Below are 19,715 nucleotides of genomic sequence, written 5' to 3' on the forward strand. Positions count from 1 at the left end.
CACTATGGACCCCGGGGAGGGCGGCCCTTCCTTCCAAAGGGGCATCTAAGGTCTTGAGTCTGGGGTGGGCAGGGGGTACAAAACCTCCCTTCCATTGGCCTGGGAAGAGCCCTGCCGGCTCCAGCGTCTTCCCCAGATACGCTAAGTGTTGGCATCACAGCTCTGTTTGGCTCTGAGGACAGAGCCTCGGGGTAAATGAGTGACAGGGATCCAGTCTCCATGGTGAGCCATGTTCAATACCAAAACCTCCCCCAGGGCCTCCAGCCATGCTGCCCACCACTAGCCCCAAGCTGCACGCAGCCTCACGTGGATCTGGAAGCCATAGTTGCGCTGCACCGCGTACTCCGTGACATCCGTGCAAGAACGCAGGTCGATCTCACCATCCAGCTCGTCTGCCTGGAGCATGAGGGCCCACTATGGTCCGTGTGGGTCCTGGTGTGACCCACCCCAGTGACCCCAGCCAGGCCACCCCAGGCCCTTCTGGGGGTTCATCAGTACACCCATGGCCTCACCTCCTCAGCAGTGGAGTCTCTGTAATATTTGAGACTTGAATCTGTCAGCACAAACCAATGTTTCTTCCACTGCGAAGTAGAGGTGGTGGTGAGCGAAGGGGAGGGAGGCTGTAAGGAGGATGGAATGAAAGAGCCAGTGTGTGCGACTGTACAGGTGTCCTGCGTGGCTGCCAACCTGACTATTCTGCACACAGGAGGGGTGGGGAGGCAGAAAATGCCGATTTGAGACCTGGCCCCTCCATTTCCTCTCTGAGCCTCAGTGGTAGCATCTGTGAAATGGGTTGGCTTCCCCTCTGTAACCACACCCGCCCCCCCCGTTCCTTCCTGGAGCCCCTTTTAAGATCGCCAAGGCTCCTCAGGCACCCTGGACCCAGTGCAGACAGGGAGGGGTGATGACCTGTGTAAGCAAGTCAGGGACTCAGTGGGGCCAGGATGTCACATCTTTTTCCATATTCCCCCAAATCACCACCATAGTCAGGGACAAAGGTCCCCCAGGAAGCAGGACTGGATGGAGCACCGGGGTAGGAGTGAGTGCCAGGCACGATCTGCTGATTTTTTTTTTTTTTTTTTTTTTTGAGACGGAGGAGTTTTGCTCTGCCCAGGCTGGAGTGCAATGGTGCAATCTCCACTCACTGCAACCTCCACCTCCTGGGTTCAAGTGATTCTCCTGTCTCAGCCTCCCGAGTAGCTAGGATTACAGGCGCCTGCCGTCATGTCTGGCTAATTTTTTGTATTTTTAGTAGAGATGGGGTTTCACCATGTCAGCCAGGGTGGTCTCGAACTCCTGGCCTCAGGTGATACACCTGCCTTGACCTCCCAAAGTGTTGGGATTACAGGCGTGAGCCACCGTGCCCGGCCGCATGGTCTGCTTCTTGATCTGTAGGCTGGCTACCCACATCCGCAGCGGGTGAGAGTGCACTAACCTCTATGTTTAGGGTTTGTGACTGGGTTCCTTCCTGCAGTGCCTGTCTCTGCTCCAGCTGGTGTTAGATTGACAGGGCACGTAGGAAAGGGGTGGGGGCACCAGAACAGCCCGATATTATGCCAAGCCCAGCCCACCTCTAGGCTTCTGGTCACTCCACTGGAATGCCAGTTACGGCCCGCCCACTGCCAGGTCAGTGCATGTCACCCGGTCCCCAGCCCTCCCGGAGTTCCCTCACATCACCAAGCCCTGTTTGTGCTGTTGGTTGCTTCAAGTACTTAGTTTTTTCTCCTCAAGAAGATGGTAAGTTTTCAAGGGGCATGCAAGGATGATACCTTCTGCTTCTTTCCACATTGCCTCCCTGAGAAAAAGAGTTTTGTACCCAAGAGTTCCCTTTTTCGCTGTGTGCCTTTAGGCAAGCGTCTCCACTTTTCTGAGCTTCAGTCTTCTGAACTGTAAAGTAGGGCTACTAAGAAGTCCCTACAGCTGGGCGTGGTGGCTCGCGCCTACAATCCCAGCACTTTGGGAGGCTGAGGAGGGCGGATCATCTGAGGTTGGGAGTTTGAGACCAGCCTGACCAACATGGAGAAACCCTGTCTCTACTAAAAACACAAAAAAAATTAGATGGGCCTGGTGGCACATGCCTCTAATCCCAGCTACTGGGGAGGCTGAGGCAGGATAATCGCTTGAACCTGGCAGGTGGAGGTCACAGTGAGACGAGATTGCGCCATTGCACTCCAGCCTGGGCAACAAGAGTGAAACTCTGCCTCAAAAAAAAAAAAAAAGGAAAGAAGTCCCTACACTTTCTGGTGAGGTGAGCAGTGCCTAACCCTCTCTTGTGTGTATGGCTGTCATGCCGTTGGCATAGGGATGGACATCAGGTTGTCAGGTTTGTCTGGGAGGCCAGGCCTCTTAGAAGCATTTTGCTCTCACTAAGTAAACGGAGTTGCTGCTGCAGACCTCAATTGCCTCTCTGTAAAGTAGGACAGGGGTTCTATGCCAAGTGGTTTCTTTAGCTCTTCCAGGCCTAGCCTATGACTGTCTGAGATGGAAGCTGGGTGGAGCTCCATGGACCTCAGGTGCGCTGAGTTCTAAGCCTGAGTCTGTCCCAGGTGCTCCTAGGCCTGGAAGAGACCAACACCCTCGTGGGCCCGTCTCCTGTCTGTGCACCAAGGGGTTGGGCTGGCTGAACTCCCAGGGCCCTTCCAGTTCGGACATTCCAGAACCCTGTGATAGAGGATGAGTAATGGCCAGCTCTGGGTGGGGCCTGTAATCCCTCTGCCCTCCGGGGACCCTGGGTGGGGAGGCCAGGAAGGGGTCACTGGCGGGGTGCCAGGCTTTGTGTGAGCCTAGAGAGCAGCCGCCAGGGACAGCGGGCAGGCAGCGGGTAGGGAAGGCTGTGGGCGGGAGGGAATAAAACATGTGGGCCGGAAACACAATGAAATCCCCTCTGGCTCAGAGCCCTCTCCGGTATGCAGGCTGCACGCAGACCGGAGGGGCAGGCGCATGCAGGGCAGGGGTGGGGAGACGCTCCCGCCCAGGCAATGTGGGCAGGCAGCCAGCCTGGCAGCCAAAAGAACAGAGCTGGGGAAACGGCCACTGTCCCTGCTTGTTCCAAGGACACATATGCCAGAGGAAGGGAAGGGTCTTTAGCTGAGCCCACAGTAAGTGCCAGGAGCTGTGTGGCACCTGTACGTGCTTGATCTCTGTGACCTTGTTATCCATTCAGGAAAGAATCGCCATCATTCATTATGCCCATGTCACAGATGTGGCCACTGAGGCCTAGAGGGGGCTTTGACTCAGCCAGCGTGGCTCCAGGTGGGTGAAACCCCAGCACCTGCGCCGAGCCCCATCTCCTCAGGCCAGGCTTTGTGAATCTGTGTCTCGGGCCAGACGGCTTCTATGAGACCTTCCACCCAAGACCCTCAACTCCCAGCCAGGCTCCTACTGAGGTGGGAGGGCCAAGAGACCCTTGATGAAATCAAGGGATGGGGCACTGGGTGTGAGGGGCTAGACGACACCTTGCTGTGATCCCTTTTACACACTGCAGACTGCTCCAGGAGGCAGAAGCCTGATGGGCAGCCTCTGCCCCTCCCAGCCCCACCCCCACTCCTGGGCTGCTCAGGGGACCAGCAGTGGCACAAGCCAGCCTCCTCCCCTCCCGCCTTGGTCCTCCTACCTCTCCAGGCTCATCCAAGATCGACATCCATCCCTTCTTGAAGTTGAGCAGATCGGGCTGTGGGGAGATGAGGAGGGAGGTGAGTCGGGCCCAGCAGGAAGCCAACAGGGGCTGGTGACGGGGACGTGTTGCACCCACCCTGTCCCCAAGTCCTGTGGGACCAAGCTCCTGGGAAGCCAGCCAAGAGGGCTAAGGGCCTAGGTAACCCCCAAGTCCAAGCAGGCCTCCCAGCCACTGAGGCAGCCCTGGCCCCTTTCCTGATAGTGGCACTCGGAGAGCCGAGAAGTTGGGCTGGGTGGCTGGCACACACACCCAGATGTCCCAGGGGCCTCTCTCCAGCCGACCCCTCACCCAAGAGTGGGAGAGAGGGGCTGGGAGGACTCTGCCTGTATAGTGACCCCCCGAGAGCTCAGAGGGCAGTCCAGACTAGTAGCACTGCGCGAACTGTCCGGTTCCTCCCTCTGACGAGGACCAGGTGCCCCACAGACCCTTCCATGGGCCCGCCAGTCCTGCCCTTTCCTTGGCTCCAGGAGACTATGGGAGGTGAAGCCAGTCGCAGGCTGGGGTCAGAAACCCTCTGGTCCCCACCTAGATCTCTTTGGGAAAGGTCAGTCCTGGCAAGCCCTACCTTCCGGGTGTTGCCCAGAGGGGCACAGCCCCGGGGTCTGGGGGCTGCCAGCTGCAGCATGTCCCATGGGGACCTGTGTCAGGCACCCCAACCCAGGCCTAGATAAAGAAGTTGCTCATCCTGGCATTTTTCTGACTACGCTCATCTAGTGGATGCCAACCACCAGACCCTCCCTTCCTGCTGGGGAGACCTCTCCAATCTAAGTCCCGGTCCCTCTGCAGTCTCCGCTCCTGCCGCTGGCAGGGAGGAGGTGGCCACCTGTTGCCATGGCTCTAAGCCTACCTATCAGCCCCTACATCGAGGCCTCACCAGGCCAAGGTGTCTGGTTGCGTGCAGAGAGCGGGTGGCATGGCTCAGTGGGATGAGTGGTGACAGTGGCAGCTGGAAACCAGAGCCACCTTGCCTGGCCACCTCTCCCGACCCACCCTCCTCCCATGGAGCCCCTTCTCAGGTACAGGAAGTGGGCCAAGGGCGGCTTGGGGCAGCTGAGGATCCAGAACCCCGAACAGCCACAGTCGGGGGACCCAGTAGGTTGGCATCCCAGCCCCGCCCTGCATACCTGTGTAAGGGAGAGACACAGGCTCTGCTCAGAGCCGAGAACCTCTGGGGCTGCGTTTGTCCCGCTGCTCTGTATTCTGCCCTCCCCATCTTCCACCTGAGACAGAGGCTGCCCAGGGCGATCCTAAGCTAAGAATGCAGATTGGTGACCACACCTGGCTCCACTTCCCCTCAGACTGGGATCTCCTGTGGCCCCAGGGCCTTGCAGGGGGCTTGACCACAGCAAGGCTCAGGAAAAACTTGCTGAGGAAATATCTACCCCCTGGTCTAAATTTCTGTGCTTTTTAGGCCATCTCCCCAACCCCCACCTAGCCTGGAGGAGCCAGGCTTCCTGGGTCCACAGAGCTGGCACCACTGGGCAGCCCCAGGCGAAAGTCCTTGGGCCAGGGCTGGGAGATCAGGGCAGGAATGACAGGCTGTCAGGCTGAAACCTCTAGGGCTGCCTGGGAAGTGGAGTCGCTGTGACCTTCCTAAGTCACATCCCCCTCTCTGAGTCCTGGCTGCCTGATGTGGCAAATGATGAGGCAGTCCTCCCCTCCCGCAGCTTCCGACAGGACTGAACGTGTCTGTACAAGGAGAAGCCTGGTGATCCTCCAGAGCCCAGTACAGACACATCACATACCATGTCAGGCACGCCATGACACAGTGACCTTGGGGATAGAAGGTCACCAATTTGAGTTTTGCTGAGACAGGGCCCTGCTCTGCTGCCCAGACTGGAGTGTGGCGGTGTGATCACAGCTCACTGCTGACTCAACCTCCCCGACTCAAACGATCCTTCCACCTCAGCTTCCAAGTAGCTGGGACGACATAGGCACTCCACCATGCTCAGCTAATTGTATTTGTTTTTTTTTGTTTTTTTTTTTTTTTTTTTTGTAGAGATGGGGTCTCCCTATGTTTCCCAGGTTGGTCTCAAACTCCTGGGCTCAAGTGATCCGCCCACCTCGGCCTCCAAAAATGCTGGGATTACAGGTGTGAGCCAATGTGCCCCGCCAACCAATGTGTTTTCAAACCGGCAGGGAAACCTATCCCCAGGGTCAAAAGGTCCGATCATCTAAATCTCACACGATGCCCCTTCATACAGGGCTCTTTAGGCCTCACTACCTCTTCTTCACCTGCTGGAAGCTCAGTTGCTCCTTTTGCCTTTCAGAAGCACTGACAGGTTCTCACGGCCCCACCTCCTACCTAGCCAGGGACACAGCCCCTCTACGCACCCTCGGGCTGGTGAGACTCACTCAAAAAGGCTTGGTATCCCAGGCTTGCTTAACAGTTCCAGGGACGGCTCCAGGTGGCTTTATTTATTTATTTTGAGACAGAGTCTCTGCTGCCCAGACTGGAGTGCAACGGCGCCATCTCGGCTTACTGAAACCTCCACCTCCTGGATTCAAGCGTTTCTCCTGCCTCAGCCTCCCAGATACCTGAGATTACAAGCGCCCGCCACCATGCCCAGCGAATTTCTGTATTTTTAGTAGAGACGATTTTTTTTTTTTTTTTGAGACGGAGTCTTGCTCTGTCGCCCAGGCTGGAGTGCAGTGGCCGATCTCAGCTCACTGCAAGCTCCGGCCCCCGGGTTTATGCCATTCTCCTGCCTCAGCCTCCCGAGTAGCTGGGACTACAGGCGCCCGCCACCTCGCCCGGCTAGTTTTTTGTATTTTTTAGTAGAGACGGGGTTTCACCATATTAGCGAGGATGGTCTCGATCTCCTGACCTTGTGATCCGCCGAGACGGGTTTTCACCATGCTGGCCAGGCTGGTCTTGAACTCCTGACCTCAAGTGATCTATTCCCCGCCTCGGCCTTCCAAAATGCTGGGATTACAGGCACACATGAGCCACCACACCTGGTCTCCAAGTGGCTTTAAAACAAAGTCCAGCTGCCTCAGGATGGCAGGGAAGCCTCATCACACTCTTCCAGCCTGGCCTCCCCTTGCTGAGGGGCCCGTGTTTATACCACTGCATAGTCCTTGCCGATCACAACACACCAGGACTGCGGACCCTTCACACGTGCCGTGTCCTTGGCCTGAAATACTAGACTTCCTCCTCCTCTGATGACCAGGCAAGCCCCTACTCAGGCCTTAAGACTCAGTTTAATGGCCACCTCTGAGGTCCCTTCACAGTCCACGCCACTCACCGTACCACCAGTGACCCCTGTCCTGCCCTCCCACGGCCCCTCTCGGAGGCCTCTGTTGCATCCGTGACTATTTTGAGGCACTTATCCTTCACAGGCTAGACTAGATGCAACTCAGTCAGGGCCACACACTGTTTACCTGCCAGGACCCAGCCCAGATGGGGCTCAGAATGTGTTTGCAGAATTTTTTTTTTTTAAAGCATCAGGCACTGTTCTAGGCCCGGAAATTAGCTGTGACCAAGAGGTGTGGCCCCTGCCCTGGTGGACTGCAGGAAACAGACAGTAAACAAGGGACCAAATATAATTTGATGCCCAGCAGGCGAGGGGGAAGGCTGCTCCAGGAGTAAAGCTGCATCCAGGCAAAGGCAAAAGGGGTGGAAGAGGATCCCAGCTCCCTGAAGCCCTGGAGCCTCACACAGTCACACACATGTGCCACTTGCCCTGTATGAATCCCTGACTCAGGGCACGGGGGCCAGGGGAGGAGGGTGTGAGGTGGATACAGGAGGAGCACCAGCTGAGAGCAGGCTGAGGTCTGCATGGCAGCCAGGATGAACTCAATGAACACTATTAATGGTGATCATAGCCTCCTCTCTGCTCTAAAACCTTTCATGGCTCCCTATTGCCCCTGACCAAGCCCTAGCAGTGAGGCCCTCCTCCACCCTGTCTTCCACCTGAGACAGAGACTGCCCAGGGCGATCCTAAGCTCTCGCTACTTCTCAAACACAACCACCCGCTTCTGTCCACACTGCTGTCTCCTCGCTAGTCCATCTCCACCTGACGAAACCTTATAATCACAGGAGGACACCTCCCTCGGGAAGGCTCCTGCCACCAGCAGGGATATGCTGTCCGTCCTCCAAGCACCCCACACACTGCTTCTGACAGCCTTACCCTTGCTCAGAACGTGCTGCCCCCAGGACAGGCAACTGTGAAAGAAAGCTGGAATGGACCTGGACACAAATTCTGGCTCAGACTGGGACTCGCTAAGCTACCTGGGGCATGACACTTCACCTCACCACACCTTGGTTTCCTCATCTGTTTGATGAAGATGTTACTACCGACCTTCAAGGCTCAAATCTGGTAACGTGAAAGTAAACGGCTAAGGGCCAGGCAGGCAGGTGGTGGGCACTTGGGAACGGCAACCACTCTCCTCCTGGCCCCAGGACAGACTCAGCTCCTCCCCCCACATCCTTTCTGCTCCTGACAGGGAAGGGGAGGCTGCTGACGACAGGAAGGGCCAGCAGGGAGGTGGCAGGATGTCCAGGAGGAGGCGAGGAAGTCCAGGCAAGGCGGTCTGGCCATCACACTCACAGGGCAGGGGCTAGGCGTGCCACGCCCCCCAGCAGCCCAGCCCACTCCTCCAAAGGGTCTCCACTCCCCTGAAAAAGGACTACTGGCGCCTGTGCGCACACACACCCTGCTCATCCTCCCCCAGGAGGGCCACTGGGCTGTCAGAGGCTCCCTGAAGCATTAGCCAGAAACCAAAAGCAGCCCCACCCCTCCCTTCCCGAACAGCACAGTCAGTGGGCCAGAAGGACCGGGAAAGGAGCTACTCCTTCCCTTATACTTGGGGTGACCTCGGGCAACTCACCAGCGCCCCTCCCCAAGCCTCAGTTTATCCGGCTGTGAAGTGGTGAGTCCAGTGAACCTAGCTGTGAGACTCAATATGCTAACTATGGCACAGGTAATTGATGGGGCTTGAGTACAGCTCACCCCCATGACAAAAGCAAACCCCTGCCATCGTGCCCCCTATCCAGACTAGCAGGCTTGTCCCAAGGCCCAGGACCGCTGCAAAGTGCAAGCCCGGGAGGACGTGGTACCCCGCCGCTTCAGAGGTCCCGGGACTGGCTCCCGGACTGGGTGGGGCGGTCCGGACCCTTCTCGCCCAGACGAGCTCGGGCCAGCGGCCACACGGGGGGCCGGCCTGCCAAGGCCCGGGTCAGCGCGACCCATCCGCGCCCGGGAGCGCCCCTCCCGAGCTCAGGCCCACCTCCGCTCCTCCCTGGGGCCCCTGGCCGCCTTGGGGTATCGGGTCTTTGCCTAGGGGGCTGGAGGGGAGGTGGGAAAGGGTCGCCCCGAATCCACCCTTTACTGGTGCCGCAACTGTGAGGAGGGGGCGCCCGGGACGGGTCGTTCCGTCCCCTCGGGGTCGCCTGGGCTTCTGGGGGCGAGTGGGCGAGAGAAGGCGAGGAGGAGCCTACGGGAAGGGTGAGGCCGGTCTGGCCGGCGCATCGGAGGTGGCCCCATCTTCCGGCCCAGCCCTCCTCTCGCCTCCGGGAAATGAGGAGGGGGCTGCCCCGGAGGGGAGAGGCTGGGCTCTGCCTGGGGTCGTCGCCCTCCTCCCGGCCTGGGGCGCGGGCGGCTGACGGGGGCACTCACCGTCATGGCGGCGCCCCAGGGCGGCGGGAGCAGGAGGCAGGAAGGTGGACGCGGCTCTCGGGCCGGGCTCCGCGGCGCGGGGACCCCGCCGCCGCCGCCCCTCTCGGCCGCCCGCCGCCGCGCCTCCGGCCCTTCCCTTCCCCGGCGCTGCCCCGGCCCCTTCCATCCGCCCATAAAACTTTTTTTTTTTTTTTTCAAACTTCCTGGGAGGACCCGAGCGGTCCAATGGGTGGTGGGGAGGCCGAGACAAACAGCGGCGGGGGCAGCGGCGGGCCAATGGGAGCGCGGGCCGGGCCGGGGGCGGGACCTGCCGCGACGGGACGGGCGCGCGAGGGCGGCGGGACCGCGGGGCGGGCGGATGGGGCCGCAGGGAGGGGAGGGCGGTGGCGGCCGGAGGGCGGGCGGGCCCGGGCCGCGGGCGCGCTGGGAGGAAGGAAGGGCCCAGCATGCAGGTGACTCCGTCCGGCCATGGCGCGGGGGCGGAGGATGCGGGTGGCCGGGCGTGGCACGCCTCGCCCGGGCTGCGCTTCCCGCCCAGGCCTCGGAGCGATGGGTCCGCTAGAGCTCGGCGCCTAGATTTGGCGGGGCTCGGGGCAAAGCACCCTGTACTAACGACTCAGCGGGTCCCACTCGCCAAGTGTCGATTTTCGTCCTCACCACAGACTTGGAAGGGAGGTCTCATTTTGCTAATGAGAAAACGGAGGCTCAGAGGGGTGAGACGATTTGCCCGAGGTCGCACAGGAAGAGGCGGAATTCCTAGCGAGTAAGCTGGACACAAAGTGAGTTCTTGGATGGCAGGGTCTTTCCCAATACCCACTCCTCACAAATGGGCCTTTTTTGGTTTTGGGTTTTTCAGGTGTGGGCGTGCACCCGTTGCTCAGGTTCCCAGAACTCTGGGCCGTTTGTTAGATGCTCTTTTCCTGCAGGTGGGGAGGGTCCGTGGTGGAATTGGTTGCTCAATGCACTAGGAAGCTCGTGTGGCACGGGGATTACAACCTAGTGTTATCTTAAGCAGGTACCTCTCGGTGCTCAATTTCACTCTCTGTAAAATGGGGTAATGCTGTTACCTCATGAGGTTGCTGGAAGGATTAAGTGTTAATTCAAGTAAGGCACCTAGGACAACCTCTTTATCCCTCATTAGCTATCCTTAGGCAGGGAAGCTTGGAATAATTGCCATTTCAGTTATTCTGCCATCTCGATTTGGGGTTCAAAAATTATTGCTCTTGCCGGGCGGGGTGGTTCATGCCTGTAATCCCAACACTTTGGGAGGCTGAGGTTGGTGGATCACTTGAGATCGGGAGTTCAAGAGCAGCCTGGCCAACATGGTGAAACCCTGTCTCTACTAAAAATACAAAAATTAGCCGGACGTGGTGTCAGGTGCCTGTAATGCAGCTATGTGAGAGGCTGAGGCAGGAGAATCGCTTGAACCCAGGAGGCGGAGGTTGCAGTGGGCAGAGATCGTGCCACTGCACTCCACCTTGGGAGACAGAGTGAGACTCCGTCTCAAAAAAAGTTATTGCTTTTATAATTACTATTCTCATTTTGCAGATAAAGAAATGGAGGCCCAGGGAACTGAAGTTCTTTCCCAGCATTTGCTGCCAGGAGTCTTTCCACCATGAGGAATGAGGCCAAGGGTAAGTCCATCTAACTCTAGAAACTGGCCTTCTAGCACCCCGGGCTGAGTTTTCCTACCCTACCCTTGCACCTCACTCAGGCAGTCAGTCCTTGGGAGAATGAATGAACACGCAGGAGACCTCACCCACCACCAGGGTCCTGGCCCAGTGCCCTGGGCACCTAACAGCACCAGCCTCCTTCAGGCTTTTCTGGCCACTGTGACTCCCCCCAATACTCTCAACACAGTGACCAGACCACTTCCCTGCTCAAAGTTCTTCCACACATCACCAATGCTGACAGATCAGTGCTACATTCCTGTTCTAGGCAGACAGGAACCATCACAACCTGGCTCCTGCCTGTCATCCTGGCCTTCCAGATTCACATTTGACAGGCTGGAGAGACACATACTTTGGTCAATTTTGCAAAATACAATAAATAACCAAAGAGATACACAACACTGGAGGCCAGGCACTGTGGCTTATGCCTGTCGTCTCAGCACTTTGGGAGGCCGAGGAGGGTGGATCACCTGAGGTTAGGAGTTCAACTAGTCTGGCCAACATGGTGAAACCCCGTCTCTAGTAAAAATACAAAAAATTAGCCGGGTGTGGTGGCATGTGGCTGTGATCCCAGCTACTCCGGAGGCTGAGGCAAGAGAATCGCTGGAACCTGGGAGGCGGAGGTTGCAGTGAGGAGAGATCACGCCACTGCACTCCAGCCTGGGCGACAGAGCGAGACTCCATCTCAGAAAAAAAAAAAAGATACATAACACTAGACTACTAGGAATTTAGGAATTCCCAGAATAAGACAGGTCCTTCTACCCCCTGACTGCAAATGTTCTCTGCTCTGCCTGGAACACTTCTCTTCCTGTCTTCTATACCCCAACACACACACACACACACACACACACACAGACACACACTCTCTCTCTTTATTTCTCCCCTTCCCCTCCCTTATTCCCAGAATAAGACAGGTCCTTCTACCCCCTGACTGCAAATGTTCTCTGCTGTGCCTGGAACATTTCTCTTCCTGTCTTCTATACCCCAACACACACACACTGATTCTCTCTCTCTTTATTTCTCCCCTTTCCCCTCCCTTCTTCCCTCTCCCAATGCTTGTTGGCCTGGAAAATTTCTTCCTTCAAGTTGCAGGCCAAAGGAAGCCAAAGTGTCCCCAGCAGACTTAGGAACTGCTGGCCCAGTGCTCCCTACATCCGTACATTTCCCCACTAAAGTGATGACCACACTGTTCTCATCAGTTACATGTCAGTGTCCTCACCTAATTTTGCTCCAGTGGCCAGGGCTGGAATGTTTTTTGTCTACATCTTGGAAGCCAGCACAGGGCCTAAGCCCACAGTACATCCTCCATAAGCACAGGTCGAATGAATGAATACACCGATGAAGGAACCACAACTCATCCTGGCAGGTCAGAGACGGCACAGCCTCAGGGACCCAGGGGTGAGTTATTAAACTGGCAAAGACCAGAGCTACCGAACTTTGAGGTTATCCAATCTCAAACTATTACTCTACCGCGAATAATGAGGTAAGGCTCAGAGCAGGGCACACAAGTTAGGGGCCAAGCCAGAATTGACCCCAGGCTTTCTGGCTCTTGGCCTTGGGCTAATTTCACTGCTTCAGCCCAAGAGAAGTTTAAATCTGCTCTGTGTAACTGGGAGGCCCCACTGGCAGTTCCATCCCTCGCTCCTCATTTCCCTCACTCCCACATGAGAGAACCACTGTAGCCAAACTCACCAAGCCTCAGTTGCCGCATCTTTCTAATGGGGAAAATCTGTGGGGACTCCCAGAGCCGCAGGAGAGCTCAGAGAGATCAGGATGTGAAGGCAGTGGTTTAGGGGGCATGTTAGAAGCACTGGGCTCTGAGGTCAGCCAGAGCAGGATTTGAATCTCAGTTCTGTTCTGCCCCTTGCTCCCTGTGTGACCTGGAGCAAGTGACCCTCCCTCTCTGAGCTTCACTTCGTCATCTGTAAAATGGACAGTACGAGTCTAACTGCACCTGGGAGTGCGGATCAAACGCAATTAGGTGTGCCACGCAGTGAACACAGAGCTGGGCATGTAGTAGGCGCACAATAAGTGCTGGTTAGTATCACCAGCATCGTTACCCCAAACTGCTTTCCCCACTTCGCTCCTCCTTCGCTCTACCAAGGACTTACCTGCCCCCTCCTGCCAGACGTGCTGTGTGTTGGTGACCTTTAGTTAGTTTGACAAGGTAATTCCTGCCCATGGCTTAAAGGCACCACACTACTCAGATAACCGTGCTTGCCTGCTCACCCTCGGTGCCGTAACCCCAAAGAGCAGCGAAAGGAAATTCTGGGCTCGGCGGGGTGACTCACGCCTGTAATCCCAGCACTTTGGGAGGCCTGGGTGGGCGGATCACTTGAAGTCAGGAGGTAGGAACTAGCCTGGCCAACGTGGTGAAACCCCGTCTCTACTAAAAATACAAAAATGCCGGGCTCGGTGGCTCAAGCCTGTAATCCCAGCACTTTGGGAGGCCGAGACGGGCGGATCACGAGGTCAGGAGATCGAGACCATCCTGGCTAACACTGGTGAAACCCCGTCTCTACTAAAAATACAAAAAAACTAGCCGGGCGAAGTGGCGGGCGCCTGTAGTCCCAGCTACTCGGGAGGCTGAGGCAGGAGAATGGCGTAAACCCGGGAGGCGGAGCTTGCAGTGAGCTGAGATCCGGCCACTGCACTCCAGCCCCGGCGACAGAGTGAGACTCTGCCTCAAAAAAAAAAAAAAATAAAAATAAAAAAAATAAAAATACAAAAATTAGCCAGGTGTGGTGGCACATGTCTGTAATACCACATACTCAGGAGGCTGAGATGGGAGAATCGCTTGAACTCGGGAGGCGGAGGTTGCAGTGAGCCGAGATAGTGCCACTGCACTCCAGTCTGGGGGATAGAATCAGACTCCATCTTAATTTTAAAAAAAAGACCTGGCATGGTGGCTCACATCAATAATCCTAGCACTTTGGGAGGTTGAGGTGGGCGGATTACCTGAGGTCAGGAATTTAAGACCAGCCTGGCTGACATGGTGAAACCCTGTCTGTACTAAAAATACAAAAAATTAGCCGGGTGCAGTGGCACGCACCTATAATTCCAGCTGCTCTGGAGGCTGAGGCAGGGGAATCACTTGAACCCAGGAGGCAGAGGTTGCAGTGAGCTGAGATGGCGCCACTGCACTCCAACCTGGGTGATCAAGCTAGACTCCCTCTTAATTAAAAAAAAAAAAAGGAAATTCTGAAATGGATGGGAAAGTTCGTGTTTTAACAGCAGCCCCGCAACCTCCGTGGATCCTGATCTCCCTGAGCCCTCTCTGCAGCCTTAAGTCTCCACAGACTTTTTCCTAATAGACAGATGTGGCAACCGAGGCTCAGTGAATTTGGCTGCAACCCTTCTGTCATCTGAGAATGAGGAAAATCAGCTCCTTTATACCCCAAGCTGTGCGACCTCAGGCAAGTCAGCTCACCTCCCTGGGCCTCAGTCCCTTCATCTGTAAAATGGGCACACTGTCTCTGAAGTGCCCAGCCTAGTGCTGGACTCGGTGCCAACAGCGGTGAGTAAGAGCATCAGCCTCTCACCAAGAGAAGAGACCCCATGGGCCAGCCTGTGGCTGCTGGAGTTGGCCAGGCCCCTTCTGTCCTGCTGTGAAGGGGTGGGAGGGAGCGGGTCTCAGCTCCCTGCCCTTATGGAAAACCTAGCCAGAGGCTTGAGTGTTTCCAGACCTCTCTGGGCAGGGGATGGGTTACGTAACGCCAGATGTTTGTGAAACTGGCTCAGGCCCAGGTCTGAGACTCACTTTGCAATCCCAGAGCCACTTGTAAGCCCGCTCTCCCTTCCCCCATACCTGGCTCCCCCTTGGCCCAGGGCTGGCGAGAGGAGGTTGCTGACTGGAAGCTTTCAGCTGTGTAGATTATTCCATCACCCTCACTCCAAAAGCTGAAAGCAGCCCCCAAGCCTGCCCCGGAAGTGGAAAATCCACTGGCTTGGTGAGACCAGGGTGAGTTTAAGAGCTCTGCTCCCACCTCTCCTGTCATGCGAGGGCCCCAGGTGCCTCCTCCTCAGCCCCCACTCTCTCTCCTTTGCTTAGCAACCCCCTGCTCCCTCCCCTCCCCATGTCTATCCACCCTCACCCCTCCAGCCCCCACTGGAGCCAGCCTACCCTTCGCCACCTGAGGACCCCCAGAGACAGCAGGAACGGATTGAACAGCGTGGGCCGGTCCCCGGGCATCCGCCATGAGGTCACCAGTCGGCCCTTGAGCGGGCTCCCAGCCTTGCCCTCTGCTGGCCTCTTGTCTGCCTGTCAAACAGGGTCCAGTGTTGGCCCCAGGTCCCTTTGGTGGGATGGAGGCACCCCTGGCTACAGCCTCCCCTGCCCATTTTGTGGTGCCCCCCTCCGCGGAGCCCCAGGGTTCCCATCTTTCTCTCCTCCCAGAACTGCCGAGACAAGAGCCAGTTAACTTGTTCTCACTACGTTGTGTTTGACTGAGCAGGTTCCCAGGGCTCAGCACCCTTGAAGGTGTGCACGTCATTACCCTAAAGTCAAACCACGGGCGCCAGCTGGAGGGGTTCAGACCACAGGTGTGTTTCCACCCACCTAGTCTTTGCAGAGTATTTCACATTAGGTTAGAGATTTCACATATAAATACGTATCTCCAGTGTTTCTTGAAATATCGAAAGATGTGGAAACTCTAGGCCCGTCTGCCCCATGGCAACAGCTGTCTGGAACCGAGGAGTCACACGAGTGTCCTTGGTCCCCCCACTTCTCACTGTTGTTACCTGCCTGGCCTTCAGGGCGTTAGGCTTGTGACCCCAGCTTAAGCAAAAGGAATGAGCTGTGGACTTCTACAGACACGCCCAGCAGAGCCCCTAAATGCTCCCTCTTTGGAGTCATCCTCGTTGGGGAAACCAAGGCCCCAGTGAAGCAGAGGCACTTGTCCAAAGTCACACATAGCAGGTTACTGGGAAGGGAGGAGAGAGCCCAGGTGTCCTCGCTCTGGAATCTGCACGCTCTCTGGAAGCGGAACTTGAAGCATCAAAGCACAGGGCTTTGGGGGTGGGGGTGCCCCCGACTCTGCTACCACATCTCCCATCACAGCCCTGACCACAGGCATGCAACTGTCTCACTTGACTGAACTTGATGGCGCTCTGACTCACCTGTGACCCACACCCGGGTATACAGAAGGTGCTCACTGAGTGCGTGTGAATGATGCATGAATGAGGTGGTTATCAGTTCTGACCAGTCAAGGCTGCCTAGGGGTGGGGGTAGGTTGAGATATTTTCCACGTTGATGTGCCAGGCCCGTTTCCTGGAGACTAGAGGGGCACCCCTGCATTGCTGTTTCCTCCTCGTTCACTACTCTGGCTCCAGGAAGTATGAAGAAATAGCCCAGAAAGAGGAAGAGCAAAGTTGTCGGAGCCCCTGGGAGGGCTGGCAGCACCTTTAGCGACCAGCATCCCCTGTCCCCTCCCATTCCACAGATGGGAGTACTGGACCCCTCAAAATCACAGCACTGCCGTTCAAAGCCACGCAAGAAATCAGAGCAGGGATGGGGGCAGCCTGGGTGGGGGGCAGGTGGAGGTGCAGAGAGAGCGCTGGGTGGTTCCTGGGCTGGGTTCTAGTCCCAGTACAGCTAGCCACTGACTGTGTAACCTGGGACGACTCCCCTGCCTCCATTTCCTCATCTGCACAGTGAGGGTTTGGGCAAAATTCCCCCAGCTTTGACTCACGGCAGGGCCCAATTTTGGGGGCTCCAGGCTGCCCGATGGATACTCCCTGCCACACCTGGCTCTTCAGGAGGCACCGGGGGAAGAGCAGGACCAGAAAACACAGCCCCAAACAGTCTGTCTCCTCCTCCCCGACCTCCTACTGCCCCATGGCCCTCAACGCTGATTTCACCTCTCTGGAGGCTGAGGGTGATGAGAACAGTCTGTTTGGCAGGTCACGGGGAGCGGCAGGCAGAGCTGTGTTCACCAGCTGCAGCCAGGCCTCAGAGCAGCATCTGTGGGTCCCACCCCCGCATATATCTCTCCCCTCTCCAGGACCCTGGAGACGCTCCAGGCCTGGCTGACTGTGGGCACATCCTCAGCTCTCTGACTCCTGCTCCTGGAAGCCCTGCTCTTTCAGCCTGGCGTGGCCCTCTCAAACCGGAAGGATCTCTTTCCTCGGAGACCACTGGGGCCAAACCGTCATTTGCCCAGGGAAAGACATTGACCTTTTCAGGCCCAGAAAATGAGAAGCATGGCCTAGGGTTCTGACCCCAGGACCACCCACCTACCCAGGTCCCCAAGCCAGAAGGTGGCTCCTGCAGAGCTCCTCTTCTCAAGGCCCCACCATGCACACAGATGACCCCATGGGGAAGCCAACTTTGGTCTGGATGATTCCAGGGCTCTTCTGAGGAATGACGCCCATCTCCAACCTGCTTCCCCTTCCCTTCCCCACCATGTGTACCCATGCCCATGACCCAACTACCGAGTCTGCCTGCTTCTGGTCAGTCAGGGGGTCTTGGCCTCTGCTTGGTTCTGACTCCTCAGGCTCCTCTGGTTGGAACTGGAGATTAAAAAAAGAACACAGCTTAGCCTAACTTATTCTCCAGGGTGCATGCATCTGTCCACCTCATCCATCCATTCTGTCATCTGTCCATGCAACACCCATCTAACGTCCAGCATCAGTAGATCCATGTATCCATCTAACCATCCAGTGTCTATCCCACATGACTCACCTTCTCATGTATCCAGCATCCATTGTCTATCACCCATTCATGTATCCACTCTCCATTGATCCATCATGTATCCATTTACCCAATACCTATATATCCCTCTCTCCATCCATCATCCACCTATCCATATTTCCATCATCTGTTCACCATCTATCATGTGACATTCATCCATCCATGCCACATCCATCCATCCATATTCCACCCAGCATTTATCCATCCATTACCTAAGCAACATCCATCATATATCCACCACCACCATATATTCATCACCCAGCTATCCGTCCATCATCATCCATCCGGACAGCTGTTGCCATGGGAAGACGGGCCCAGAGTTTCCACATCTTTTGATATTTTAAGAAACACTGGAGATATGTTTTGTTTTGTTTTGTTTTTGAGACGGAGTCTCGCTCTGTTGCCCAGGCTGGACTGCAGTGGCCAGATCTCAGCTCACTGCAAGCTCTGCCTCCTGGGTTTATGCCATTCTCCTGCCTCAGCCTCCCGAGTAGCTGGGACTGCAGGTGCCCGTCACCTCGCCTGGCTAGTTTTTTGTATTTCTTTTTTAGTAGAGACGGGGTTTCACCATGTTAGCCAGGATGGTCTCGATCTCCTGACCTCGTGACCCGCCCGTCTCGGCCTCCCAAAGTGCTGGGATTACAGGCTTGAGCCACCGCGCCCGGCTGGAGATATGTATTTATATGTGAAATCTCTAACCTAATGTGAAATACTCGGAAAAGACTGTGTGGATGGAAACACACACATCCAACAGGTGTCTATCATTCATTCCACATGCATCATTGATCCATCACCCATTCCCACAGTCACCCTCCATTCATCCATCGTCCACCCACTAACCCCTCTGTCCTCCATCTTGCATGCATCCACTGAGCTGCCCCCTCCTTTATGTCAGGCCCTGGGCCAGAGTCAGAGTTACAGAGATAAAGCAGGCAGAGATCCTGCTTCTGTGGAGCTTTTGGGGAAATTACAGCCCCATTAGATGGATGTTGCATGGACAGATGGAAGCAAAACTGCCAAGCCCAGAAGGGAACCATCGCCAGGAGTGACTGTTCAGGGAAGGCTTCTCAGGACAGGGCGTCTGACCTAAGACTTGAACAATGAACAGGGGTTTGGTGGCTGAAGAGGGAAGGGAAGAGCACGTGCAAAGGCAGGGATATATCTTCATAGGCCCTGCAGCCAGCTCAGCACCAATGAGTCAAATCTGGAGTGGAAGGAAGGGAAACCAGCCTTGAGTGCCATGCCAGGGATTTTCTTTCTTTCTTTCTTTTTTTTTTTTTTTTTTTTTTTTTTTTTTTTTTTTTCGAGACGGAGTCTTGCTCTGCTGCCCAGGCTGGAGTGCAGTGGCCGGCTCTCAGCTCACTGCAAGCTCCGCCTCCTGGGTTCACGCCATTCTCCTGTCTCAGCCTCCCGAGTAGCTGGGACTACAGGCGCCCGCCTCGTCGCCCGGCTAGTTTTTTGTATTTTTTAGTAGAGACGGGGTTTCACCGTATTAGCCAGGATGGTCTCGATCTCCTGACCTCATGATCCGCCCGTCTCGGCCTCCCAAAGTGCTGGGATTACAGGCTTGAGCCACCGCGCCCGGCCTCTTTCTTTCTTTTCTTTCTTTCTTTCTTTCTTTCTTTCTTTCTTTCTTTCTTTCTTTCTTTCTTTCTTTCTTTCTTTCTTTCTTTCTTTTCTTTCTTTCTTTCTTTCTTTCTTTCTTTTCTTTCTTTTCTCTCTCTCTCTCTTTCTTTTCTTTCTTTCTTTCTTTCTTTTTCTTTCTTTCTTTCCTTTCCCTCCCTCCCTCCCTTCCTTCCTTCCTTCCTTCCTTCCTTTCTTTCTTTCCTTTCTTTCTTTTCTTTTCTTTTCTTTCTTTCTTTTTTTTTTTTTTTTTTTTTGATGGAGTCTGGCCCTGTCACCCAGGCTGGAGTGCAGTGGCGAGAGATCTCGGCTCACTGCAACCTCCACCTCCCGGGTTCACACCATTCTCCTATCTCAGCTTCCCTAGTAACTGGGATTACAGGCGCCTGCCACCACACCTGGCTAATTTTTTGTATTTTTAGTGGAGATGGGGT

At 55.9% G+C, this 19,715-nt stretch overlaps 1 protein-coding gene across 1 annotated transcript in view; it reads right to left on the minus strand.

Annotated features, from left to right (window-relative positions):
* The window catches only part of TRIOBP (TRIO and F-actin binding protein), a 78,265-nt gene that overhangs the window by 18,481 nt on the left and 40,069 nt on the right, over window positions 1-19,715 (minus strand). The window contains 5 exon segments of the mRNA XM_010389214.2: window positions 307-396; window positions 513-620; window positions 3,614-3,670; window positions 15,091-15,228; window positions 17,400-17,477. Of these exon segments, the coding sequence (XP_010387516.2) occupies window positions 307-396; window positions 513-620; window positions 3,614-3,670; window positions 15,091-15,228; window positions 17,400-17,477 (471 nt within the window).

Source organism: Rhinopithecus roxellana, chromosome 13 (genome assembly GCF_007565055.1).
Source record: "Rhinopithecus roxellana isolate Shanxi Qingling chromosome 13, ASM756505v1, whole genome shotgun sequence".
Classification (NCBI taxonomy): domain Eukaryota; kingdom Metazoa; phylum Chordata; class Mammalia; order Primates; family Cercopithecidae; genus Rhinopithecus; species Rhinopithecus roxellana.